At 37.6% G+C, this 26,620-nt stretch overlaps 1 protein-coding gene across 14 annotated transcripts in view; it reads left to right on the forward strand.

The window, feature by feature from the left end:
- The window catches only part of syne1b (spectrin repeat containing, nuclear envelope 1b), a 138,199-nt gene that overhangs the window by 94,179 nt on the left and 17,400 nt on the right, over positions 1–26,620 (forward strand). For 9 of the 14 annotated variants that reach the window (XM_067367829.1, XM_067367827.1, XM_067367828.1 and 6 more), the window contains 41 exons: positions 1,492–1,632; positions 1,913–2,032; positions 3,608–3,769; positions 3,903–4,097; positions 4,222–4,383; positions 5,062–5,253; positions 6,116–6,160; positions 6,450–6,584; positions 6,742–6,842; positions 6,954–7,107; positions 7,640–7,771; positions 8,030–8,179; positions 9,538–9,747; positions 9,828–9,929; positions 10,528–10,647; positions 10,829–11,029; positions 11,116–11,289; positions 11,574–11,705; positions 11,858–12,054; positions 12,145–12,277; positions 12,915–13,097; positions 13,248–13,397; positions 13,613–13,789; positions 16,550–16,705; positions 16,821–16,976; positions 17,085–17,255; positions 17,345–17,478; positions 17,965–18,169; positions 18,638–18,820; positions 18,900–19,046; positions 19,216–19,370; positions 20,850–20,997; positions 21,119–21,213; positions 21,311–21,545; positions 22,864–23,058; positions 23,630–23,755; positions 23,833–23,988; positions 24,674–24,832; positions 25,372–25,538; positions 26,130–26,292; positions 26,382–26,569. In XM_067367829.1, the coding sequence (XP_067223930.1) occupies positions 1,492–1,632; positions 1,913–2,032; positions 3,608–3,769; positions 3,903–4,097; positions 4,222–4,383; positions 5,062–5,253; positions 6,116–6,160; positions 6,450–6,584; positions 6,742–6,842; positions 6,954–7,107; positions 7,640–7,771; positions 8,030–8,179; positions 9,538–9,747; positions 9,828–9,929; positions 10,528–10,647; positions 10,829–11,029; positions 11,116–11,289; positions 11,574–11,705; positions 11,858–12,054; positions 12,145–12,277; positions 12,915–13,097; positions 13,248–13,397; positions 13,613–13,789; positions 16,550–16,705; positions 16,821–16,976; positions 17,085–17,255; positions 17,345–17,478; positions 17,965–18,169; positions 18,638–18,820; positions 18,900–19,046; positions 19,216–19,370; positions 20,850–20,997; positions 21,119–21,213; positions 21,311–21,545; positions 22,864–23,058; positions 23,630–23,755; positions 23,833–23,988; positions 24,674–24,832; positions 25,372–25,538; positions 26,130–26,292; positions 26,382–26,569 (6,407 nt within the window). The remainder of the gene's footprint in view (positions 1–1,491; positions 1,633–1,912; positions 2,033–3,607; positions 3,770–3,902; positions 4,098–4,221; positions 4,384–5,061; positions 5,254–6,115; positions 6,161–6,449; positions 6,585–6,741; positions 6,843–6,953; positions 7,108–7,639; positions 7,772–8,029; positions 8,180–9,537; positions 9,748–9,827; positions 9,930–10,527; positions 10,648–10,828; positions 11,030–11,115; positions 11,290–11,573; positions 11,706–11,857; positions 12,055–12,144; positions 12,278–12,914; positions 13,098–13,247; positions 13,398–13,612; positions 13,790–16,549; positions 16,706–16,820; positions 16,977–17,084; positions 17,256–17,344; positions 17,479–17,964; positions 18,170–18,637; positions 18,821–18,899; positions 19,047–19,215; positions 19,371–20,849; positions 20,998–21,118; positions 21,214–21,310; positions 21,546–22,863; positions 23,059–23,629; positions 23,756–23,832; positions 23,989–24,673; positions 24,833–25,371; positions 25,539–26,129; positions 26,293–26,381; positions 26,570–26,620) is intronic. The other 5 variants (XM_067367830.1, XM_067367839.1, XM_067367833.1 and 2 more) reach the window with 2 other exon arrangements.

Here is a 26,620-nt window from a genome sequence, read left to right on the forward strand (position 1 = left end):
GCACTACAAAAATCATTTTTAATCATTTTTAATCATCGTTTAATCAGAATATTTTTCTTGTATTAAAAATATACAATCATCCTTAAAACAACGTAAATTTACTTGAGAAGCAAATGACATAAGATATTAAGACTTGTTATCCTTGAAAAGGTTTTTAATCCAAATTTAGGAGAAATGGATCTTAAATATCTTTAGTTTCTATTTGAAATTTGAATGACTATAATAGGTATATGTAGCTTCCACCATGAAAATAGCCAAAGAAGCTGGCATGGCTTTAAAGGTGCCCTAGTTTTTTCACAAGATGTAATATAAGTCTAAGGTGTCCCCTGAATGTGTCTGTGAAGTTTCAGCTCAAAATACCCCATAGATTGTTTTTAATTAATTTTTTTAACTGCCTATTTTGGAGCATCATTAAATATGCACCAATTCAGGCTGCGGCCCCTTTAAATCCTCGCGCTCCCTGTCCCCAAGCTCTCGACTATAAAACAGTGCATAAACAAAGTTCACACAGCTAATATAACCCTCAAAATGGATCTTTATTTATTTGGATGTTTACATTTGATTCTGAATGAGTTTGATAGTGCTCCGTGGCTAAAGCTAACATTACACACTGTTGGAGAGATTCATAAAGAATGAAGTTGTGTTTATGAATTATACAGACTGCAAGTGTTTAAAATGAAAATAGCGACGGCTCTTGTCTCCATGAATACAGTAAGAAACAATGGTAACTTTAACCACATTTAACAGTACATTAGCAACATGCTAACGAAACATTTAGAAAGACAATTTACAAATATCACTAAAAATATCATGATATCATGGATCATGTCAGTTATTATCGCTCCATATGCTTATGATTCAGCTGTGCACAGATCCAGACGTTAATACTGGCTTGTGTAATGCCTTGAGCATGAGCTGGCATATGCAAAGATTGGGGGCGTACATATTAATGATCACGACTGTTACGTAACAGTCGGTGTTATGTTGAGATTCGCATGTTCTTTGGAGATTTACATAAGAAGGAGGAAACAATGGTGTTTGAGACTCACTGTATGTCATTTCCATGTACTGAACTCTTATTATTTAACTGTGCCAAGGTAAATTCAATTTTAAACTCTATGGCACCTTTAAAAAAAACTTGCCTATTTAAAAAAAAATTCTTACCTTATTGGCATTTCTTGTTTTAAGCCTAAACCAAATTTAGGTCTAAAAAAGAAAAATAAATTCTCTGAATGCATTCCTTGAAAACAAATCTTGCATTATCTTACACAGCTTTGCTTCTCTGGTAAATACAACTTGTGTCAGATTTTTGCTTGCAAAATAAGAGATCAATTTGCAACCAATTTTAAAAACTGTCCCTCTTACCTGAACGTTTTTTATGTACTCATCTCTCAGCGATCTTTGCATGTCATAATCAATTAACTGTACAGCTCTGAACTGATTGACTAATATCTTCTGCTTCTTGACTGTCCCTGCTTGTGATGCTGTCAGATGTCAGCTGGTCGCTGTCAGTCTCTCCTGTCTCCTGTGACAGAGGAGTCTGGGGAGGAGGGCACCAGCAGTGGGATCTGCTCTCCTGCTTTCTGTCGATCTCCCTCTCCTGTCACTAACACTGATGCAATCATTAGCAAGGTATTAGCAGTAATGTCAAATCATATGGTGCTGGATATGGTTATTTTTAGCAGACTTTTACCCTACTGCCTTTTTACAATGATCAGTTTCACCTTAATTTTACTCAACACATTTTTAAAGAAAATTAGGTTTGGAACGGAAACCTAAAATACTGTCTACTGCATAGTGTATGCTGTATACTGCATACTACTTATGAAATAGCAGTGCAGTGAGTTTTGTAGCACATTAACGTGATGTATTTTATTTTCCATTGTTTTCTCTTGAACTGTCCTTTATGTAGATGTCCATGGGAAGGGCCACTCTCACCAGAGCTCCCATCCAGGAGCTGTACAATCCCACGCTGGAGTCTGTAGCCAGTTTAGATGATCTTCAGCGCTCTTGGGAGACCCTGAAAAATGTGGTACGTTGGTCTTTTATGTTCAACAGTCAGATGTAGCAGTATTTAAAGGTGCCCAAGAATGCTTTTTCACAAGATGTAATATAAGTCTAAGGCTCCGCGTCCACACTATCATTTTCAAATGTTTTCCAAAAGATGCTCATCCACACTGAAACGTATGAAAACGCTTACATCCCCCTACTGCGCATGAGTAAATCTTCGACCTGCGTCATTCCCGCTAGGCGTCTATTTACTTTCCGGCTCTTTGAAACTTTGAGGCAATGTCGAGGAAAGGCACTGAGTTTTTTAAATGGACCGACAGTGTGGTGGAGTTGTTGCTGCGAGTAACACAGGAGTATAAAGTGGCCAAAGCCTGCAAGAATGTACACTGGGAGACGTGTCTTGGCTGAATTGGTCATGACTGCATCACATGACTAAAAATGCGTCATCGTATTCAAAAGCCTCTGTTTTCACAGTCCACACTACGATGCGAAGACGGCGTTTTCAAATGTATCCGCTTTGGAGAGTATTTTCCAAAAGCTATGTTATCGTTGACTTAAAACGCTGTCTCATTGTGTGCGGAAGGCCAAAACAGACAGAAAAATATACGTTTTCAAATGAAAACGTATTAGTGTGGACATGGCCTAAGGTGTCTCCTGAATGTGTCTGTGAAGTTTCAGCTCAAAATACTCCATAGATTTTTTTTAATTCATTTTTGAAACTGCCTATTTTGGGGCATCATTAACTATACACTGATTTCGGCAGCGCGCCGCCCCTTTAATTCGCCTGCTCCCTGCCACACGAGCTCTCGACTATATTACAGTGCATTTACAAAGTTCACACAGCTAATATAACCCTCAAATGGATCTTTACAAGATGTTCGTCATGCATGCTGTATGCATGCTTCGAATTATGTGAGTAAAGTATTTATTTTGATGTTTACGTTTGATTCTGTATGAGTTTGAGGCTATGCTCTGTGGCTAACGGCTAATACTACACTGTTAGAGACATTTATAAAGAATGAAGTTGTGTTTATGAATTATACAGACTGCACGTTTAAAAATGAAAATAGCGACGGCTCTTGTCTCCGTGAATACAGTAAGAAACAATGGTAACTTTAACCACATTTAACAGTACATAAGCAACATGCTAACGAAACATTTAGAAAGACAATTTACAAATATCACTAAAAATATCATGTTATCATGGATCATGTCAGTTATTATTGCTCCATCTGCCATTTTTTGCTATTGTTCTTGCTGGCTTACCTTGTCTGTGCACAGATCCAGACGTTAATACTGCCTTTCCTTGCCTTGAACATGGGCTGGCATATATGTAAATATTGGGGTCATACATATTAATGATCCCGACTGTTACATAACAGTCGGTGTTATGTTGAGATCTGCGTGTTTTCCGGAAGTCTTTTAAACAAATGAGATTTACATAAGAAGGGGGAAGCAATGGGGTTTGAAACCCAATGTATGTCTTCTCCATGTACTGAACTCTTGTTATTCAACTATGCCAATATAATTTCAATTTTTGATTCTAGGGCACCTTTAAAATCTGGTCTTTAACTTTTGATTATCTTCATGTTTGCAGATAAGTGAAAAGCAGAAGACGCTCTACGAGGCTTTGGAGAAGCAACAGCGCTATCAGGGATCTCTACAGTCCATTTCTTCTAAGATGGAGTCCATCGAGACCAGATTAAATGAGCCCCCTATGCATGATCTCAGTCCAGACAGACAAATGGTCCTACATCAGGTCAGTGGATTCTGGATTTGAAGTTCTGAAGGATTTGCTCTGTTGCTTTTGCTCCAGCTGTAGATTATAGGAGCTGTATAAGAATATAGCTGCAAAACAAAACCAAAACCATCATACTGCCATGTTCCTCCAGAATCAGATGGAGGAAATTATCAGACTGCAGGATGATATAGATGGACTTCAGTCCAGCTTCACAGAAGAACTGATGTCTGATGCCGTGGATTCGGACTCAGCGGATCAGTTGGCCATGCAGTCAACTCTTACTGTGCTGGCAGACAGGATGGCCACCATCCACATGAAGGCTTCAGGAAAAAGGCAACTTCTTGAGGTATGCCTTGAATAATAATTTAATTATTATTTATTGTATTACATTTATAAATTAATTGTATTACATTTTAACTCTTTAAAGATGCCCAGTAGATATTTATAGATGTTTATGGTGATGTGCATAGGAGCGACTGAGTGAACGTGTGGAAAAGCAGCAGCAGGCGCAGGCTTTACAGAGCTACCTGAACCAGGCAGACCAGCTGGACCAATGGCTGCAGAGCACTCGTCGTAACATCACTTCCTGCTCTCAGGACTCAGACATGGAAGAGCAACTCAGAGACTGTCAGGTTAGAGTGCCCCCTACTGCCGAGTACTAAAATATATAAATTATTTATAATTTACTTTTTACTCTAAAAAATAAAATGCATTATTTTGTGTTACCTCATGACATTAAGGCCTGCTTTGTGTTTTTAAATGAATGTGTTTTTGTTAACCCCTCAGAGAACAGGAAGTTTTGTTATCTGTAAACAGCAGTATTAGAAGGCTTCTGAGCATTCAGATGGATTGATTCTTAAGCGTCTGTGGCACGAGCCGTAATCAGATTATGTAAATGCCTCAGCACCGTTCACAGTTATAATGGCTCTTGAGGATATTAGAGGATTCCTGTGAGAGGATTGGTGCTCACTGGAATTCTGTTCCGCCTCTTATTGCATATTCATGAGGGTAGCTGCAGCATTGGTGGTTACAAACTGGCAGATGTCCCACTGCGAAACACCTCGAGTTTTTTTTAGAAGCATATGCAGTGTCTTGACACTTTGACAAGTGAATTTTGGTTAAAATTTTAAGTACTTTTATACATTCCTGTTGTTATCCTAAAAAGTGCATGTTTACTGGGAGCATGGCACATGAGGGATTATGGATAATGCACAGCGCTGTAGGTGTTGATAAGGTCCTGGAATGACAACGGGGCTGTGCAGAGCTGCAGAACCATGTTTGAGCTGGCCTCACTTCTGTTGCTCCTGCAGAACATGCTGCTGGAAATCGAGGAGAAAGTGCTGGCTCTCTCCGAGCTCTCCAGAGACAGTGAGAATCTTCTGCTGGAGGGCCGACCGGAGAACAGGGATGACGCAGAGCAGCTCACCAGGAAATTGCGTACGCTGAAAGGCAGCCTGCTAGAGCTGCAGAGGATGCTGCAAGACAAGCAGATCAACATTCAGGTGGGACTTGACCTCTGAATCAAGGCTGGAAACTTAGACATGTTTGTTCTAGAGGTTCATTTGGGAACATTAGAAATTAAAAATTACCCATTAAAAGTATCCAGGCTAGATGTTTAGTACTATAGTACTTTGATATATGTCAAGATGATAATGAATTATGACATTTATGCATGTATCACATATAATTGTATTATATGGTACTCCAAGATTCTTCAAGTTTCATGCCCAAAAACATTATAATGGTACATAATAATAATAATAATAGTAATACATTTTATTTGTATAGCATCTTTTATATTATTTTATTATTAAATGCATTTTTTTTATTATTTTATTATTAAATGCATCTTAAAATTGTTCAAAAGTGAGAATTAAAATATTAAAGAAAAAAAAAATTAAAAAAATAAAGCATAAAAGCAAAAAAAATATTTTTTGTTGTATGTGTATGTTTTTCATCCTATTTTTAAAGTTTTTAAAGACTAAAAACTCTAACTGTATTTTTTCTAAAAAGAATGGTATATGTTAAAGTAAACAAGGTAAGTAGGTACAGTACAGGATTTTGAAATGTAATTGAAAATAATGTCTCAATGCAAGCAATCTCAATATTACAAAAATAGATTTTAATAAAATAAAATATAATATAATATGCTTTATTATAACATATTAAAATAAAATAAACATAATATAAAATAACTGGTTTTATTCAAATAAAATAGGTATTTTACAATAAAATAAAATATAATTTTACATACATTGTATATAATATATAATTTTTTTTTTATATTTTGGAGTCAAAATTGACCCAGACATGGTTTTTGTGAGATTCTCTGTCTCTTAAAGTGTTGTCTTTTATGTCCTGCAGGCGACTTTAATTTGGGAGGAATTGAGAGGCCCTGAAAGAACATGTGTAATAATATATCACATCATAGGTGTTTTGCTTGTCACATGCAGAATAATTCAGCAGCACTGGGTCTGAATACCACAATTTCATGCATGGCTTCCTCTTTTCCTGCTGTTATTTACAAGAATATTATGCAATATGAGAATGATGACTAATGATTTGATTCATGATTGGATGATCTTTTGATTTTGATTTTTTTTTATTATTATTGATTAATTTCCAACAAGGTAATTTTGGTATTAAAGTCTATTAAGTCACTTTAAGAACTCATTTTTGCATTTTCCTTCTCCTGTAGGAATCCCTTCAGGAACAGTCAGACTCCAGTGAATCAGACTCCAGTCTCTCCCAGAGTCCAAACATGCAGGACTGGCTGGCCCAGGCCCGCTCCACACGCAGCCTACAGCACCAGGACACCCTCCAGAAACAGAAGGTAACATTTAACAAGAAGTAGACTGTTTTAAATGACGAAACAATAGATCTAGAACTATCAACATTGTGTCCTCCAGTGGGACTGAACTTGTAGTAAGTTGTTTTAAATAAGAAAGCATTTACTAAATGAAGAATTATAATATATTATGTTAATTTAGGAGCTTGAAGAGCAACTTGAAGAGCAAAAGAAGCTGTTGAAATCTGTAGCAAGTCGTGGAGAGGAAATACTCACCCAACAAGCATCACCCGTCAGAGCCAGGTATCACAAACCTGCATTTCTCTCTCACTGCTGCTCACTGTTTCCTATAACTTTTACCTCAAACTTTTACTGAATCTCGCTTTACATTTCTGTCTGTCAAATCTTCTGCAGTGCTACGGAGATCCTGTCCCCCAATATAGAGCTGGATGGAGACAGTCAGGCGGTGAAAAAGCACAGGAGAAAGAGATGGGAAAGTCTGAAAAAAGACATGGCCACTAAACTACAGCTCCTCATGAACACCCTGGAGCAAGACAGCAAACAACCGGTACATTGATTACTTTAAAGTCTCCACATAGCCAGAGTAGTTCATCAGGATTTTAGATTAAAATGCATATTTTAGGTCAGCAATTTTTAATCACCTTTTAACTTTTTTGCAGTTTGCTTAATTAGTTATAAAATGTGACATGAAATACTAAAAGTGCTTACATTCAATTAATGCAAATTACATTTACATTAATGCAATTGGCAGACGCTTTTATCCAAAGCAACTTACATTGCATTTAAGGTATAAATTTGATTAATTCATGCATTCCCTGGAAATCAAACCTATGACCTTGGCATTCCTCTCATAAATCTATTTATCAATCTATGTTGCATACTATTATCAGTCTCTCTTTCATTCTTTCTGTATTTGGGTTCTCAACTATCATGATATTTAAACTTTAACACTATTCTTTTTGCAGCCTGGCTGCCTTCAGGGAATACTAAAATTCTTGCATAACTGGAGCACAGTTGTAATACTCGGAAACTCTCTCTCTTGGTGGAGTGTTTTGTGAAAGTTTTATATTTTCTAACAGTTTTACTCCAGAACTGCTTGTGTGAAGACTGCCGCCCCGGTTTATAAGAGAGAGACTCGCGTCCAGGACAAGTCCAGCCTGATGTCCCTGCACAATGGATTCATTCAGACAATAAAGGAAATGACCCCTCAGGTAGCATCATTATTATAAAACAGTTCTGGCTCTTTAATGCATACAGTTGTGACAGTTGTAACAACACAGTAAGTTACTTAATAGCCTACACTTAGGCTAAAGAACTCTATTACTTGCTATTATAAACATTTACACCCCGTAATCATGGTAAAATCACTAAAATGGACAACCTATTGCTTAACTTAACAGCTTATCATATTAACATGTGCATTGTTGGTGTCCTGGTAAACAGTGTATAATGTGTGATTGTTTCTACAGGCCACAGAGCAGGAGGTCATTCTGATGGAGCAGCAGCTTTATTCAGCAGTCACAGCCACTTCCTCCTGGGTGGATGATGTGGAGAACACACTGTTTTCTGGCCCTGCACTGCTGACGGAGAACGCTGAGACACAACTGTCCACATATGAGGTCTGAACTGGTGGCAAATTTTGCTAACTAATATCTAATTCCTATGAGTCATCATATTCACCCACATTCAGTTCTCCAGATGCTTGTTTCTTATTAAAGACATTTTACACTAAACAATATAATATTATATAGCCTCACATATATGAATTCTGGACAATAATGTAAACCTAAGAAACTTAAATTACTTTTAAAAATACATTTTACTTTATTAAAACTATTATTTATATTACTAAAGAATGTTTATGTTTTCTATTATTTTAATAAAAAACAAAACATTTTAATTAGAGACAAAATCCAGGTTATTGTACCCTATGGGCCAGATTTACTAAACGGGGCAAATTAGCATGACAGCGCAATTCCACTCCGATGGGAGTATTATTTTAGTATTATTTATAATCTTTTATGGTGGTTATAAACTCTTTCCCCGCCAGCGTTTTTTTATTAGTATTATTAATATTTAAAGTTGCCAGAATGTCACAAAATGTCATGGCCATCAGAATATTTTCTTGTATAAATATCTGAACATATAATATATATCAAAAGAAAGAACAGAGCCTCTGCTTAAAAAAATTATTCTAGCTTCTAGTGTTGTCAAAAGTACCGACTTCGATACCAAGTCGATACTGAAATTTTAAAAATGTGAAGCTTTGAGTGTTATTGAGTGGATTTGTAAATACTTCTGATTGGCCATTGTGTTCACACACTCAACATATATGTCTGTGAGCGTTTGAAAGCACACCAAAGTGTTTAAAAGCGTTTTTAAAGCGGGAGCTTTTGAAAGAAGACGTCTATCAGCGGACCGGTCCAAGTCCATACCAAGTCGGTACTGAAATTTTAAAAATGTGATGCTTTGAAGCATTGATCATTGTAGCCAATCACAGACATATCTGATGAGAGCATAAAAACAGTGGCCCACCAGAGGTGTTTATGAATCCGCTCAATAGTGCTCAAAGCATCACATTTTTTAAATTTCAGTACCGACTTGATATCGAAGTTGGTACATTTGACAACACTACTAGCTACATGCATTCTTTTATCAACACTTGAATGTAAGTTTCATTTTAAAAAAAGCAACATTTTGATCAAAAAAGCTGAGAAAAACACCATTTTTGTCAAAGATTTTATGTGGATCAAATTCAGAATGATGATCAAAGTAGAGTAGAGTAAAGTAGATCGAGTAGGTCACATCTATCAACACCCCCAAAGCTTGAACAATCCTGTACCTCTTCAGGGGTCACTAATGCGTAAGCATCAACAGTGCGTAATACTGCCAATAGTGAGAAGTAATACTATCGACAGAGCTGTAGAATTAAATTAAACACATTTATAAATATCTATATTTTTTGCTGGCCTTGCAGACATTGGGAAAAGAAGTGACAGAGGTGACCAGGGAGGTCAGTCATAGCCAGGGCCTGATCGGCGGCTCTGTGGGTCTATCTGAAGAAGAGCAGACCCTGATGAAGGACACTCTCGACTGTCTGTCCCGACGCCTGGGAGCCCTGGACTCAGCTCTGGACCACCGCTGTGACACCATGCGGAGCAGAATGCGGGAGCTCACGGCTTTCCAGGTGGGAATCAGGCTTGATGGGAGCCATCCGGTATTTTAATTCAGCACTGCAACATCATCTTAGTTCCTGTTTCTTTTCAGACGGAGTTGCAGCAACTCTTTACAGCAATTAGTGAAAGCAAGTTCCAGGTTATCCAGAAAATGGCAGGAGTTCTTGACCACACAACAACTAAACAGCTTGAAGTAAGAAATGTTCATATTTGATTATTAACAAAGTTCCTTTAAGGCAAGTCGTTAACACTTTATAATAACTTTCATTAATGGGTTTAGTTCACCCAAAAAGGAAATTTCTGTCCTTAAGTACTCACCCTCATGTCGTTCCAAACCTTTAAGACCTTCGTTCATCTTCAGAACACAAATTAAGATATTTTTGATTTTGATTCTTGAAAGCAACGAAATTACCACATTCAAGGTCCAGAGAAGTAGTAAAAACATCGTTAAAATAGTCAATGTGACTACAGTGGTTCAGCTTTAATGTTATGAAACGACGACATTCGAATGTAAACAAGGAAATTCTGCACTGCATTCACTGCATCAACTGCGTAGGAGACTGACAGGGAAGAGGACAAATTTTTGAATAAAGTCGTTATTTTTGTTTTGTTTTTGCGCACAAAAAGTATTCTCGTTGCATGAACCACATGGACTATTTGAACGATGTTTAAACTTTAAGTTTTTCATCTAATTTTTATTTTAATTAACAAAAATGATTTAAATAGTTTGTTTTAGTTAACAATAACAACACAATAGTACAGTTATCGCTGTGTCACTTTTGTTCTGACAGACTATTGCAGAGGTAGAAGAGACACTGAAAGACTTTGAGCACAGAATAACAGAGCTGAAAGCCAGAGGGGCGGAGTTACACCCAGACCAGTTCTCCACCAATGAGTTGCTAAAGCTACAGGTACACGACCATTCATTAGCATCATCAACATGGGTGAAACAAACTTGTACTATTACATGCACTTTTGTGCACTATTTTATTATAAAAAAAAAGAGAATCAGACAATATAGCTCTAAAATATAATGGTTAAGACCTGAAATACCTGGGTCTTCTCAAAGTTATCCATGTTTGTGCTGGACAGGATGCTTATGAGGAGCTGGTGATGACGGTGGGGTCTCGACGAAGCGGGCTAAACCAGAATATGGCACTAAAGAATCAGTATGAACGAGTTCTGCAAGATCTAATTGATCTGGTTGACACAGCCCAGGACAAGATGACCGCTGACCAGAAGATGATTGCCAGCTCAGTAGAGGATGTGCACAACCTTCTAGACAAACACAAGGTACACCAAACCTAACTATGTCTTGTGTGTGTAAAAAATGTATGCAACATTACTTCATCACATGTGCCCAAATTTTTCATTTCCAGGAATTTTTCCAAGGCTTAGAGTGGCACATGGTCCTCACCGAGACATTCTACAAGAAAATTAGTGCCTTTGTTTTGCCACGTGAACGTCAGACTCTGGAGGAGACGCTAGCTCGCGCTCAGGATGTGCTTAAGCAAGCGCACAAAAAAGGAGTTGAGCTTGAGTGCATCTCAGAGGTAAGATGATTTTAATTTATACACACTATTGTTCAAAAGTTTGGAGACAGTAACATTTCTCAAATAAGACAAAAGTGACAATAAAGACATTTTCAGTGTTACAAAAGACTTCTATTTCAAATAAATGCTGTTTTTTTACTTTCTCTTCATCAAAGAATTAATAGAATTCCCATCAAAATTTTAAGCAGCATAATTGTTTTCAACTCTGATAATAATAGGAAATGTTTCTTGAGCAGAAAAATCAACATATGACATACTTATCTGTATGTTTGTGACTTTATCAGACATGGAGTCGTCTAGTTTTGGACTATAAGACCCTGTACCGTTTGCTTGAGGCTGTGGAGGGCAGTCTGCCGAGCGTCGGCCTGGTGGAGGAGACGGAGGAGAGACTGAATGAAAGAATAGAGCTCTATCAGGTACATAATAAAGTAAAGAATCTTCAGGCATGTTAAAATGAGATGCCTGGAGTAACTTGCCAACTGATATATTAGGACAGATAATCTAATAATACCAGACTAACTGTATATGATCAATTTTCCAAACTGATCTTCCATTATCTTCATCTAAGGCTCTGAAGGCAAGTCTGATGGAGCACCAACACAAGCTGCATCAGGTGCTGGAGGACGGGAAGCATCTTCTGTCATATGTGAGCTGCTCCAGCCTGGAGAACCAGCTCACTCTTTTGGGTGAGCACTGGCTCAAGAACACCACCAAAATCAACAAAGAGCTACAGAACATGGACTCCATCCTGAAGCACTCAACCAGGTCAGGAGCTAAGTTTTAGATAGAAATTCATTGTTTTATTGATTTTATTCCATAATCTTCATGGTGATAAGTGCTTCTTGTTTGTCACAGGTATAAGCATGAGTCTGTTGAACTGAGTCGCTGGCTACAGGAAGCTCTGGAACGCTTGGAGTTCTGGAACACACAGACTGTTGCTGGTCCTCAGGAACTGGAGACTGTTAAAGACCAGCTGTCTGCTTTTCTGGTTAGTCAGGCTGTCTTAAAGGTGCTCTAAGCGATCCTGGGTGGAGTAACTTCCTGTTGACATTCGAAGTGTTGTCAAACAAAACAGAGGCTAGCTAGACCCTCCCTCCTCCTCCTCCTCCTCCTCCTCCCCCTCCCCTCCGTGCTTCCTGAAACAGTCATGAACGTGCATTTAAAATCATTATTGTCGGTTATTGGCTGGAGCACTGTTTATTGTTTTGTGGTCCAGGCTGCACTAGTTTTTTTAAATTTACGTTTTTGGAGCTTGTGGCGACTACAGAGACCGCGTTTTTTTACAGTGTGTTCAGGGGACAGGCAGCTAGCGGATAGTGAGGAGATGTTTGCTGTATGTGACAAAAATGTTTTGGCCTAAAAACGCACCTGTAATGTTAAGAAATCACATACATGGGATGTGTTTGGGATGTTGATGCATTTGGTCTACTTTTTCACCACAAGAACCATACTGTGGCTCACAGAATGCTGATGATTTTGTTTTGTTTATTTTATTTTTTTATTTTATTTACTTTGTTTTATAATTTTTTTGTGTAATTATTTATATCCTTGCATGTCCATAAGGAAGTAATTCTAAAAGCTATAAAATACAGGCAGTTCCATGTGTGGCCTTTTCTTTTGTTCAGGAGTTCAGTAAGGAGGTGGAGACTCGCTCTAGTCTAAAGGCCTCAGTGCTGAATGAGGGAAACCAGCTGCTCAGACTGAAGAAGATGGACACCACGACTCTGCGGTCTGAACTCACCCGTCTGGACTCTCAGTGGTCCGAACTACTCGCCCGCATTCCCATAGTTCAAGAGAAACTCCACCAGGTACAGACCAGCACTTCTGTGTATGCCGCTCTCTAAACAGGCTAATCTGCTTCAACAAATAGGATTAGTTTCATTTTTGAGGTTTCTAGTTCCTGTCTGATCTTTCTTATTTTATTGTCTTTTAAAAGATATATTGTTCAATTGTTTTAGTCTCAGATGGATAAGCTGGCATCCCGTCATGCTATCGCTGAGCTTGAGAACTGGATTTCATTGATGGAGAGAGTGATAGGAGAGGATGAGGAAAATCTCAAAGGGGCTGTTGGGTCAAAGGTCATCCAGGAGTACCTGCAGCGATACAAGGTGACATAATTTTACCCCCGTTAGAGTCAACAAATGGCCCTTCATGTATAAGTGGGTGATTATTTTCCAAATTACTACTATTTGGACCGGATTTTATGCCGATAGTCAGAAGTATGTCTACATAAGTCTATTTACTATGAATATATGTTTGTGTGAAGTGCATGTTTTTATGTGCTGACTATTTGCTCAGTGTTGTTTTACTCTACTTCCTGTAGGGTTTCAGAGTGGACGTCAACTGCAAACAGCTCACTGTGGACTTTGTGAATCAGTCAGTGCTCCAGATCAGCGGTGCGGATGTGGAGAGCAAACGCAGTGATAAGACTGATTTCGCTGAGAAACTGGGTGCCATGAACTGCCGCTGGCAGATACTGCAGACACACATCACAGAGAGAGTAAGACTTCAGATTATACTTCTGCACACTTCTCAAAAAGACTTTTTGTAGATCATTTTATTCTGAAATATTTACAGTTTGTATACTTTTAAGAGATTTAAGATTACAATTTTAAAATCTCTCATTGCACTGATTAAATGCTAAAGGTTAGTAATTCAGAATCGCCGTTAAAAAAAGATTTTGTAGCAGTATGACGACACAGGAATGATTAGAAATGGCATTACCATTTTAATGTGCCATGGTATTTATATGACATGTTACTCCAAGGTACTTAGAAGAATATTAACAAAAATATTAATATATGATGGTACACATCCATATAACATATTCAAACAATATTAATAGAGCAGTGGTTCTCAACCTTTTTGACTTGAAGGCCCTCACCAACACAATATCTGAAGGCCCTCTATATAATGTTGTTAACAGATTTAATAATAGGTAGGTAGGTAAATTAATAGGTAATACATAAATAGGTTAGTTGATAGGATAGGTAAATAATTTATTGTCAGGTTAATACAGTTGTCTATTGTGATTCTATAAGTTTCAAGAACAGTAGTTATTGAGGGGTGAAAATATAGGATTTTAGTTTACATCTTGATTTAGTTTTTTTTTGCATTTTAATTAAGTTATAATTTATTGATTATCACTTTCCCTCGATTGCAACCAGTCATCCTGTCCCTGCAGCTGAAAAACACCCCCACAGCATGATGCTGCCACCACTATACTTCACTGTTAGGACTGTATTGGACAGGTGATGAGCAGTGCCTGGTTTTCTCCACACATACCGCTTAGAATTAAGGCCAAAAAGTTCTATCTTGGTCTCATCAGACCAGAGAATCTTATTTCTCACCATCTTGGAGTCCTTCAGGTTTTTTTTTTAGCAAACTCCATGCGGGCTTTCGTGTGTCTTGCACTGAGGAGAGACTTCCGTCGGGCCACTCTGCCATAAAGCCCCGACTGATGGAGGGCTGCAGTGATGGTTGACTTTCTACAACTTTCTCCCATCTCCTGACTGCATCTCTGGAGTTCAGCCACAGTGATCTTTGGGTTCTTCTTTACCTCTCTCACCAAGGCTCTTCTCCCCCGATAGCTCAGTTTGGCCGGACGGCCAGCTCTAGGAAGGGTTCTGGTCATTCCAAACGTCTTCCATTTAAGGATTATGGAGGCCACTGTGCTCTTAGGAACCTTAAGTGCAGCAGAAATGTTTTTGTAACCTTGGCCAGATCTGTGCCTTGCCACAATTCTGTCTCTGAGCTCTTCAAGCAGTTCATTTGACCTCATGATTCTCATTTGCTCTGACATGCACTGTGAGCTGTAAGGTCTTATATAGACAGGTGTGTGGCTTTCCTAATCAAGTCCAATCAGTATAATCAAACACAGCTGGACTCAAATGAAGGTGTAGAACCATCTCAAGGATGATCAGAAGAAATGGACAGCACCTGAGTTAAATATATGAGTGTCACAGCAAAGGGTCTGAATACTTAGGACCATGTGATATTTCAGTTTTTCTTTTTTAATAAATCTGCAAAAATGTCAACAATTCTGTGTTTTTCTGTCAATATGGGGTGCTGTGTGTACATTAATGAGGGAAAAAAATGAACTTAAATTATTTTAGCAAATGGCTGCAATATAACAAAGAGTGAAAAATTTAAGGGGGTCTGAAAACTTTCTGTAACCACTGTATATACAGTACTGTACAAAAGTCTTAGGCACGTCAGTATTTTCACCCCCCAAAAAAGGTTTTAAGCCAGTTATTTTTATCTTTTGCTGTAGTGGGTCAATAAGAAATATCCGTTCACATTTCCAAACATTCATTTTGCCATTAATTGTAATAATCCAGTGAGATTTTTGTATGCACAAGGAGTCTGACAACAGCCGGTGCTCCACACTGAGATCTGATCTCACCATCATCGAATCCGTCTGTGATTACATGAAGAAACAGATGTAACTGAGACAAACTGAATCCAGGAGAACTGTGGCCGTGTCTCTAAGATGCTTGAAGAAGTTCCTGCCTGCAAAGATACAGTACTGTGAAGAGTTTTAGGCACTTGTGTAAAAATGCTGTAAAGTGAGGATATTTTTAAAAAATACTGTTAGATAAATAAATATATTTTATTTATCAATTAACTTATATTAACTAAATTGAAACAATATTTTGTGTGACCACCCTTTGCATTTAAAACAGTTCTTGTTCAGGTACACTTGGGCATAATTTTCCAGGTTGCTTTGCAGGTAGGTTTCTTAAAATCTCTTGGAGACACGGCCATAGCTCTTCTGGATTTGGTTTGTCTCAGTTACATCTGTTTCTTCATGTAATCACAGACGGATTCGATGATGGTGAGATCAGATCTCAGTGTGGAGCACCGGCCGTTGTCAGACTCCTTGTGTATTCAAAAATCTCACTGGATTATTACAATTGATGGCAAAATGAATGTTTGGAAATGTGAACGGATATTTCCTATTGACACACTACAGCAAAAGATATAAATAACTGGCTTAAAACCTTTTTTGGGGGGTGAAAATACTGATGTGCCTAAGACTTTTGCACAGTACTACATATATATATATATATATATATATATATATATATATATATATATATATATATATATATATATATATATATATATATATATATATATATATATATATATATACTGAATTATAATTTACTGTTTTTGTTACTGTTTGGTATATAATGATTGTACTATAAAATAGAATGTATGTGTCATTTGTTACATTTAATTTTTGTTGCTTTAGGTGCAATATCTGGAAGGCTTGTTGGCACACTGGGTTGAATATGAGGGTAAAGTTCAGGGTCTTCAGGCATGGCTGAGCGCTCAGGAGGACAGACTCAAGAGAAAACACAGGATTGAGAATTTATCCTCCGTACAGAACGCACTCAAAGACTGTCAGGTTCGTCTATTTGACCAGACACATAGTCTTATTTTATTCAACATGACCTCTGTGAGGTCACTTTTCCCACCACCAGAATACAATTTTTTTTGTTATTTTATCTAACATGTAACAGGAAATGGAGGAGATGGTGAAGGAGAAGGAGAGAGAGCTGGAGAGAGTGGAGGAACAAGCCTGTGCTCTTGTCCAAAACAAGACAGACGAGGCTTGTGCTGTTGTCATGGAGTCTCTACAAGCCCTGAATAACACATGGGCCAATCTGGACCACCTGGTATAACTATTTATTTCAGTTGTATTTCATTTTAATTAGACCATAATTTAATAGTAAAAGGTTTTGAACAAAAATGTATTGATGTATTTATGTTTTTGTTTGTCTCAGATCGGGCAGCTCAAGATCAGCCTGAAGTCTGTCCAGGACAAGTGGAGTCAGTACAAACAAGCGTCTGAAGAGATCAATGGCTACCTGACTGAGGGACGCTACTCTGTGTCCCGCTACCGTCTGCTAACGGGATCTCTGGAGGCTTCACGATTGCAGGTGGAAAGTTTACAGGTAAATCAAGTTCCTGTTTATCTATTACTCTGCAAATTATCAATCTGAAGTGGAAAAATGACTCCTATTCTTTCTTCTGATATCGTTAGAACCTGCAGGAGGAGCTTGAGAAACAAGAGAGCAGCCTGAGAAAGTTTGGATCAATTACACATCAGCTTCTGGAGGAATGTCACCCGTCTGTGTCTGACACTCTCAATAACACACTAAAAGACATCAACGCCAGGTGCATATGGTGCTAAATGTGATTCCTCTTCAGTGTCCTTTTTATTCTTTCTATCAGTACAATAACAACCCATTTGCTTATCTATATACATAGAGTGCTGCTCAAAAGTTTTAAATTATTAATATTTTTTATTGTTTTTGAAAGAAGTTTCACTAAGGCTGCATTTATTTGATCTAAAATACAGTAAAAACTGTATTATTACTATTTTCTGTCACTTTTGATCAATTTAATGCATTGTTGCTGAATGAACCTATTCATTCTTTAAAAAAATTACTAATTATTACTGAATTTTGACAAAATAACAAACAAGTACCAAAAGGTACAATGACAATTCAGTGTGTTTCTTTGACATTAATCATGGGAGTACTATGATATTTTTGGAAGTATCTTGGAAAAACATGTAAATAGCATGGTAAAATAATATGGTAATCTTTAAGTGAAGTTGAACTTGTAATGTCAATGTCTTTTGTGTCTTGTGGTATTCAGATGGAACAGTCTACAGGAGGAGATTGTGGAGCGTCTGAAGAGCAGTAAGGGTCTCCTGCAGCTGTGGCAGAGCTATAAGGACCTTTATGGACAGAGCTACTCCAGCGTCCAGACACTCGAGGAGAGAGCAAACCAGATGCTCAAGATGGCCAGCCACAAAGACATCACTGAAGAGGAAGTGTCCACCTGGATTCAAGACTGTTCTGTGAGTGAAAGTCAGATTGTCTGTCTGTGTGTGCATGTGAATATTATTGTGTGGTTGCACTTCACAATAAGGTTTCATTTGTTAACATGAACTAAGACTTATACAAAGATTTACATTATTATTCTACAGCATTGCATTATACGTTTTAGAGGGGTAACCATGAGTTAGTTAAGTATAATGTATTACAGCTGTGGTTATAGTTGTGTATGAAACAGTGTAATTAATTATAATGTGTAGAATAATGTTTTATAAATACCATTATAAAGCATTATGAATATCTAGATTTTATTTATGATTTATATCTCTAAATCTACCTCTGTAGAATGGTCTTTAGAGTGTGCACTAGTGCACTAATCATAAATTCTGAACAGCAACTACTTCTGTTAAGTATTATGTTTTATATTCACCCTCATTAAGAATGTAGAATCCATTTCAAGTTGAATTTTCTCTCATCCCGTGTTCCCTCAGGAGTTGCTGCGCTCTCAGGCTCCTGTCCAGGCATCTCTGCAGGTTTTATTGGAGCTGGGAGAGCAGCTCAAACAGCAGGTTGACACATCGGCTGTGGCCTCCATCCAGTCTGACCACCTGACTCTCACCCAACGCCTCAGTGCCATGGAGCAGAGCTTGAGCAGACAGCAGGTTGCGCTGCAGGTGAGTGGAGATAAGTGGTTCAGTGCTGTATGAGAGTGTTTTAGTGTCTGGTACTGAGGGTTTTTTATTTTCTTCCCAGGCTGGAGTTCGGGACTATGAAAAGTTTAACGAACAGTTGGACTCTTTGTCCCGCTGGATTGTGGAAGCTGAGGAGGTTCTGAAAGGCCAGGATCCCAATGGATCCTCTGACCAGTCACTGATCTGGAACCGCATGGAGGAACTCAAGGTATGCAAGCCTGAATGGACAAATTATGCTGAGATAGGAATTTTGATAATATGTTGAAATCAGGGTAGTGTTGTTATTGTTAATTAAAACTATTAAAACTGTTTTTGTTAATTGAAATAAACCTGGAATAAAATGTTTGGGTTTTTTTTGGGGGGGTGGCTTTGTGCAGAAACAAATGCTGAAGTTCAGCAGTATGTCTCCTGACCTGGAGAGGATGAATGAACTGGGTTACAGACTCCCTCTCAATGACTCTGAGATCAAACGCATGCAGAACCTCAACAGGAGCTGGTCCACCACCTCAGCTCAGACCACTGAAAGATTCAGGTTAGCTCCAGCTAATTATGAAAAATACTTCATTCTCTTAACCCTTTCTTAAAAATCCTGACAAATTAAATAATAGTCAGAAAAATATATTTTTTAAATGAAACTATTTATTGAACCTTTAGATGAGCTCTAAAAAAAATCTGACCAAAAAGTAATATGAAATTCTGAAGCTCTGTAGTTTTTATTGTGGGGGCAAAACATATAATGCAATGCAATACAATGATGATTGAGAGATGAGCAAATAAATATTCATCAAAGGCCTGATGATGATTATTTAATGATTGTTTTTTGTTGTTGTTGTTGTTGATAAAGTTGATTAAGTCCAGTAAATTTTCTTGAAATGCTGCCAACAATATAAAAGTTATTCTTACATTTACTTTATAAAAATCAGTAAATATTTCACCTGAAAGTGGGTGTTTTTCTTTCTAAAAAAGTATAAACTATCAATCATGTTGTGATCATTGTTTATCATTTAGTGGCCTTAGAAATGTGTGTATTAAAGGGTTAGTTCACCCAAAAATTAAATTTATGTAATTAAGTACTCACCCTTGTGTCGTACCACACCCGTAAGACCTTCGTTCATCTTCAGAACACAAATTAAGATATTTTTTATGAAATCTGAGAGGTTTTTTTATCCCCCATAGAAAGCAACGTAATTTCCGTCATTCAAGTTCCAGAAAGGTATTAAAGACATCGTTAAAGTAGTCAACGTGACTACAGTGGTTCATCCTTAATGTTATGAAGCGATGAGAATACTTTTTGTGGAAAAAAAAAAAAAACTTTATTCAACAATTTCCTCTCTACCCTGTCAGTCTCGTATGCAGTGAACGTAGTTCAGCGCTTCCATGATGGCCTGCTCCTAAATCAGCATCACACGCATGCAACGTGGTGCTCATGTAAACAGCCTCGCCAATACTGAGCCGGCGTGCGGACGTAAACACGGAAACGCTGAACTGCATTATTTTTGTTTTGTTTTTGTGCACAAAAAGTAATCTCGTCACTTCATAACATTAAGGTTGAACCACTGTAGTCACATAGACTAATTTAATAATGTATTTACTACTTCTCTGGATCTTAAAGGATGGTAATTACGTTGCTTTCAATGAGGGATAAAAAAAAAAAAAACTTGAATTTCATCAAAAATATCTTAATTTGTGTTCAGATAATGAACGAAGGTCTTATGAGTTTGGAACGACATGAGGATGAGAAATGACTGACATAAATGTCATTTTTGGATGAACTAACCTTTTAGACTTTCTTTTGAGTTAAATTCCCATCGTTATGTAAAGACCTTCATGGGAAATACAATATACTGTAGTAGATATTAGGGAAAGACCTGGCAATCTACCCCGGAAAAAAATAATTCCTAGGAAAATTCGTAGACAGTCTCTTGTGTATGAGATGGCCCATGTAATCACCAAGAATCAGATATTGTCAAGTGTCTGTTTACCTTCTAAAGTATGTGAATTCTCTTCTCAGTAAACTTCAGGCCCTCATACTACAGCAGCAGACATTTCTGGAGAAGTGTGAGACGTGGATGGAGTTCCTGGTGCAAACGGAGGAGAAACTTGCTGTGGAGATTTCTGGAAACTTCCAGAGCCTGATGGAGCAGCAGAGAGCTCATGAGGTGAGCTGTGTGACTTGTGACATACAAAAGCAGTTTAGGTGTCCATCACACATTTTAAATCTTGTCTAGATACTAATAAATGACCAATGTGGATAAACAAAGCTGTATTTATCTGTTACAGCTGTTTCAGGCAGAGATGTTCAGCAGACAGCAGATTCTTCACTCCATCATCAGTGATGGACAACGAATGCTGGAGCAGGGACAGGTGGACGACAGGTGAGGGACATCATCATCCAATATGTGCTTATATAAGATATCACCATACTTCATAATACGTGCTTATATTTGAAACTCATGGTGACCGTATTTCCAGAGATGAGTTCAAGCTGAAGCTGGCTTTGCTCAGTAACCAGTGGCAGGGGGTGGTGAGACGCGCACAGCAGCGGCGGGGCATCATAGACAGCCTCCTGCGTCAGTGGCAGCGCTACAGGGAGATGGGGGAGAAACTTCGGAAATGGTTGATGGAAGTGTCTCATCAGGCCGAGACCCTGCAGGCAGGCGCACCTGTCCCACTACAGCAGGCACGAGCCATGCTGGACGCAGTTCAGGTAAATATCCTTTGACCTCTTGGTACTGAAAATAACACATTAGTGTTATTTTACTATCATTGAGTTTAACTTGATGTAGCAAAACTATTATAGTATATATAAACTATTATAGTATCTTAATTATGCTAAAATAACACTGACAGGCAATCACAGTATGGATTAATATAATTATATGTGCAAACAGGCCATGCCTACCACACATACATTTGCAGAGAGTGAGCTTGGATTTCCTTGCTCATCGTTGATAAGTGCCGTATTTCTTCTAAACCATAAAGAGATATTTGTGGCCATTCTGTAGGCGAAATTGAATGGCTTGTTCACATCGCGCTTTAATTAAAAATAAACTGCAATTTATATAGAGAGATGCATTTAGAAACATTTCTGTGCATACAGTCTTTTTATAAATCCTTCATAGAAACATATTGGATGTAAATTTACATTTAGGATCATTATACCTTTCTAAACTAGGCCCCAGGTTCAGATCAGGGGCGTTTCTTCTGAGGAGGCAAGTGAGGCAGTGTCTTCTCAAAAACTGAATGAGAAAATAATCTATATTACAAAAAATAAAACAAAGCAAATATTACAAAGTTTGACATTAAAAAGTGTAAAAGTCACTTGTTTTTATGAAGTAACAGTGGGTGCATCTCAATCAGTTCCCTAGTTCAGTAGTCAGGGCACTTGTCAGGGAGAAGTGAGCCATTTTTATGGCTATCCCTTCAGGGCACTGAAATGTTTGCTCCCTAAAAAGTCCCACAATGCACAATGAAAACCAGGGAGCATTGATACTCGCTATGCTGCCTGTTCAGAAGCATGAAATTTAAATCACATGAGCCAACTCAGTACACATAACGACACGCGACAGATGTTTTTAAAAAATACAAACCATTATTTTATTATATTTTAGCATGAACATACATCGCTAGACAGGAAATGATCATAATCTAGCGTCCAACAGTGACACCCACAGGTGAAGTTATGGCTTGCCTCCTCTGTCCCCATTGACTTAAACCAGACACCCTAATGTCAGCGGTGGGTTTAGTGGGTGGGTTTAGTGGGATGTAAAAATGCATAAAAACACTAATTTGATCTTTTATACTGCAAAAATATCATAAAATAGAATTGTATTTGGTCTCTCCTTTTTATGTAATGTTTATTTAACCTGGAAAATTAAGAATACATTTACATTTGATATACAGCAAATAAAAAAATGTGAGGACTTTGCCTCCTCATTTTAAAACACCACCACACACAGCACTTCAGATTTCAGATTTTGTGATGGCTGTTAGCAACCTCTGCTGATGCTTTGTTGTTTCTGCAGCTGAGGGAGAAGGTTCTGCTGAGGCAGCAGGGCAGTTACATCCTGACGGTGGAGGCAGGGCGACAGCTGCTTCTGTCTGCTGACACACGGGCCGAGGCGGCTCTACAAGAGGAGCTGCTCAACATACAGGAGCGTTGGAAACAAGCCAACGTTCGCCTGGAGGAGCAAAAGAAAGAGCTGGCCGTCCTGCTCAGGGTAGAGTTCTTTATGTCACAGCGCCACCTGTTGACTTTATTTGCAGTCTTTATTGCTATGTCTGTATCATTTTAATGATTTTTTTTCTTTCAAAATTTTTTTTCCAAAAATGGATTCATTTAAGTCTTACTAGAAGTTCTTGCATTTAATTTTTTCTGTTATTGCTTGTGTTTAAATAAGTATAGTTACTAAATATAAAATTGTTAAAGGTATTATATAAATATAACTAATATAAATAAATGATATTATAAATAAAAATAAAAATATTAAATAATAATAATAATAAGACGAAAAAATTTAAAATAAAAAAGGTTAAATTATAAGATAATTGTGGAATATTGTCAAATATTGCTTTCTTATACTTCCATATCATTCCTTTTTAATTTTTCTCTCAGATAACACATTTATTGTTCAGTGTTGTACCAAAGACTTCAGTTCAACCAATCATTACATAGAATTGTCTCACAAGACTGATTTGTTTGTAATTCAGACATCATTAAATTAGTTTAGCACTGCATGATACTATAATATATGTTCCCAGAAAACATTTTACTTGATTCAAACTCTGTAGGATTGGGAGAAATGTGAAAAAGGTATCGGTGGATCTCTGGAAAAACTGAGAGCTTTTAAACGACAGCTTTCCCAGCCACTCCCAGATCGCCATGAGGAGCTGCAGTCTGAACAAATGCGCTGCAAGGTATGCAAAGTTCAGAATCAGTATGGCAAAATGAATAACAATGAATTGAGGGTAAATAAACTTTATATTCCTTTCAGGATCTGGAGAGCACGTTTGACGGCTGGAAGGAGGATTTGACTCATCTGACGGTGTTGAGGGAGTCTCTGTGCAGTTACATTAGTCCAGAGGATCTGCGTGTGCTGCAGGAACGCATTGAACTCCTGCACCGTCAGTGGGAGGAGATCTGTCACCAGGTACAGTGGCCTTTAGGTGGTGCTGTTTTACTACATATGCCCATTATTGTTGTGCAAGTAACATTTTCAAATCATCATGGGCACATTCATATGGATGCTATCTGTGCTCCATAGGGTTTTAAAACACATCCACAGATAGTCTTCTAAAATATATTCTTATAATTAAATACAGAGAAAGTAGAGTAGATATTTGCTGTGCAACTTTAGCTAAATTTCAAACATTACTGCATCACAGTATGTTTTGCAGAATATACTACCATATGTTTTTTTGCTAGTAGAGAGGAATGCAAAGCACCAGCATTTAGCTGAAAGTGAAACTTGAATGCAAAGCAAGTGTGATTTTTTCTTGCTCACTCTTTGTGGCATCCGGTGCGTGAGCTGAGACACCACAGGATGTGAACGTTTGATATGTCAGGACAGATTTAACTGTAGGTACATACATACAGACTGTCAGAAACTCTTCTCTCAGGCTGAAACTTTTAATCATGCTCTGGTCTGACATTTCTCTTTTTCTTTAAAGTAGTTTTGGACACGCGTAACTGCGTTTTGCTTATACTTTAGTTTTGCACATTATGAGGCTACAGAAATACACTGTGGCTAAATATTTTATTTATAATTGAGCTTAAATGCCCAGACATGTTTGTAATTACTGAAGGACTATGGTTTTGTGCATTTGTCTGTGCAGTTGTGTCTGCGCAGACAGCAGATGAGTGAGAAGCTGAATGAATGGGCCATCTTTAATGATAAATACAAGGAGTTGTGTGAATGGCTGACGCATATGGAAAGCAAAGTATCCCAGAATGGAGACATCAGCATCGAAGAGATGATTGAGAAACTACGAAAGGTAACAATCTAATCAAATCTTTGCCTTAGCCACTGAATACATTTCTTTTCTTGTTATGCTCATCACTAAAATATTTATTTTATTTTTATATTATTATATATTTAATAATAAATTATTAATTAATTATATTATGTATAATTATATTGTACAATTTTATTATTTAGTATATATTGTATATTATTTTATTTCATACAGTATTATATGTATAGTATTTTAAATTATATATAATAAATAATGTATAATAAATTATATAATATAATTTTTAATCATAATATTCATAATTAATTGTATAGTTTTATTTTATTTCATCTTACTTTATTGTTTTACGAAAGTTAAAGTTAGGTTTGCCCATTACCTTAATATAGCATTTACAACAACTGTAGCTCATTTTTTTGAGAAAACTCCATTGTAACAAAAGCAACTAGAATTTAACTTAATTGTATAAACTATAACTATAAACTTCTAAACTGCAATGAGGAACTTTGTGAATGCTTATCCATGTCTCTGTCTAACCAAAGCACTGTCTCTCTGTCTCTCAGGACTATCAGGAGGAGGTGGCGGTGGCTCAGGAGAATAAACATGAGCTCACGCAGCTGGGTGAACGTTTGGCTCGAGCCAGTCATGAGAGCAAAGCCTCTGACATAGAAAACAAACTCAGTAAAGTCAGCGAACGCTGGCAGCACCTGCTCGACCTCGTGGGGGCCAGGTAACACACCGCATTGTGGATCGGTTGGCATTATCCTCACTATTTTACACAATATTTAGTCAAAATAGAAAAAAGAAAATACTTGAGCAAAACAGACAACATTTATTTTATAAATGGCATGGTGCAATAAAGTGCAGGTGAATCTTTTGTTTTTAATTCACCTGCACTTTATTGCACCATGCAATTTATAAAATAATTTTTGCACTTTCTAGACATCTTCAGTCTTTTTTTGGATTCAGTGTGCGGTCAGCTATTTTTTTTCTGTTTTGCTCAAGTATTTTCTTGGTTCTACGGAACTTCTAAGGAAAAGGAACTTTTTGTCAGTTTAGAGCGCAACAGTTTCCTCTGATCTACACAATATTTAGTCAGAATTACTTTAAAATGCTGGAGCGCACATGCTGCAGCCATGGTGATCATGAGGGAGGTGCAGGTTTGAATCCGCATTGTGCTGCGATTACTGTACATTTCCTCTCCCTACCTCATAAGCCTCCTGTTTTTTAAATGATATGTAATATCAATTTCAATATTAAAAGATTTTAGTATAAAATAGTATGCTGTATATAGGAATTGAACATTTCTTTGTTTATACAGGATGAAGAAGCTACGGGAGACTTTAGTGGCCATTCAGCAGTTGGATAAGAACATGAATAGTCTACGCACTTGGCTCGCCCACATTGAGACCGAACTGTCCCGTCCCATCGTCTACGACACATGCGACTACCAGGAGATCCAGAGGAAACTGGATCTGCAGCAGGTATAGAAACACATGATGCATTAAAAAAAAAAAACTTTTAAGTTTATGCGTTTACTCTGGATAAAACATTCTTTTTGTTCTTTGTCCAGGAGCTGCAGAGAGACATCGAGAAGCACAGCACAGGTGTGGCATCTGTGCTGAACCTGTGTGAGGTTTTACTGCACGACTGTGATGCCTGTGCCACGGATGCTGAGTGTGACTCCATCCAGCAGGCCACACGCAGCCTGGACCGCCGCTGGAGGAGCATCTGTGCCATGTCCATGGAGAGGAGACTCAAGTATGACCAGATGATGAAGCTCATACACATAGTTTGTTTGTAAACTAGCAA

This window comes from Chanodichthys erythropterus, chromosome 18 (assembly GCF_024489055.1).
Source record: "Chanodichthys erythropterus isolate Z2021 chromosome 18, ASM2448905v1, whole genome shotgun sequence".
In the NCBI taxonomy this organism is placed as follows: Eukaryota; Metazoa; Chordata; class Actinopteri; order Cypriniformes; family Xenocyprididae; genus Chanodichthys; species Chanodichthys erythropterus.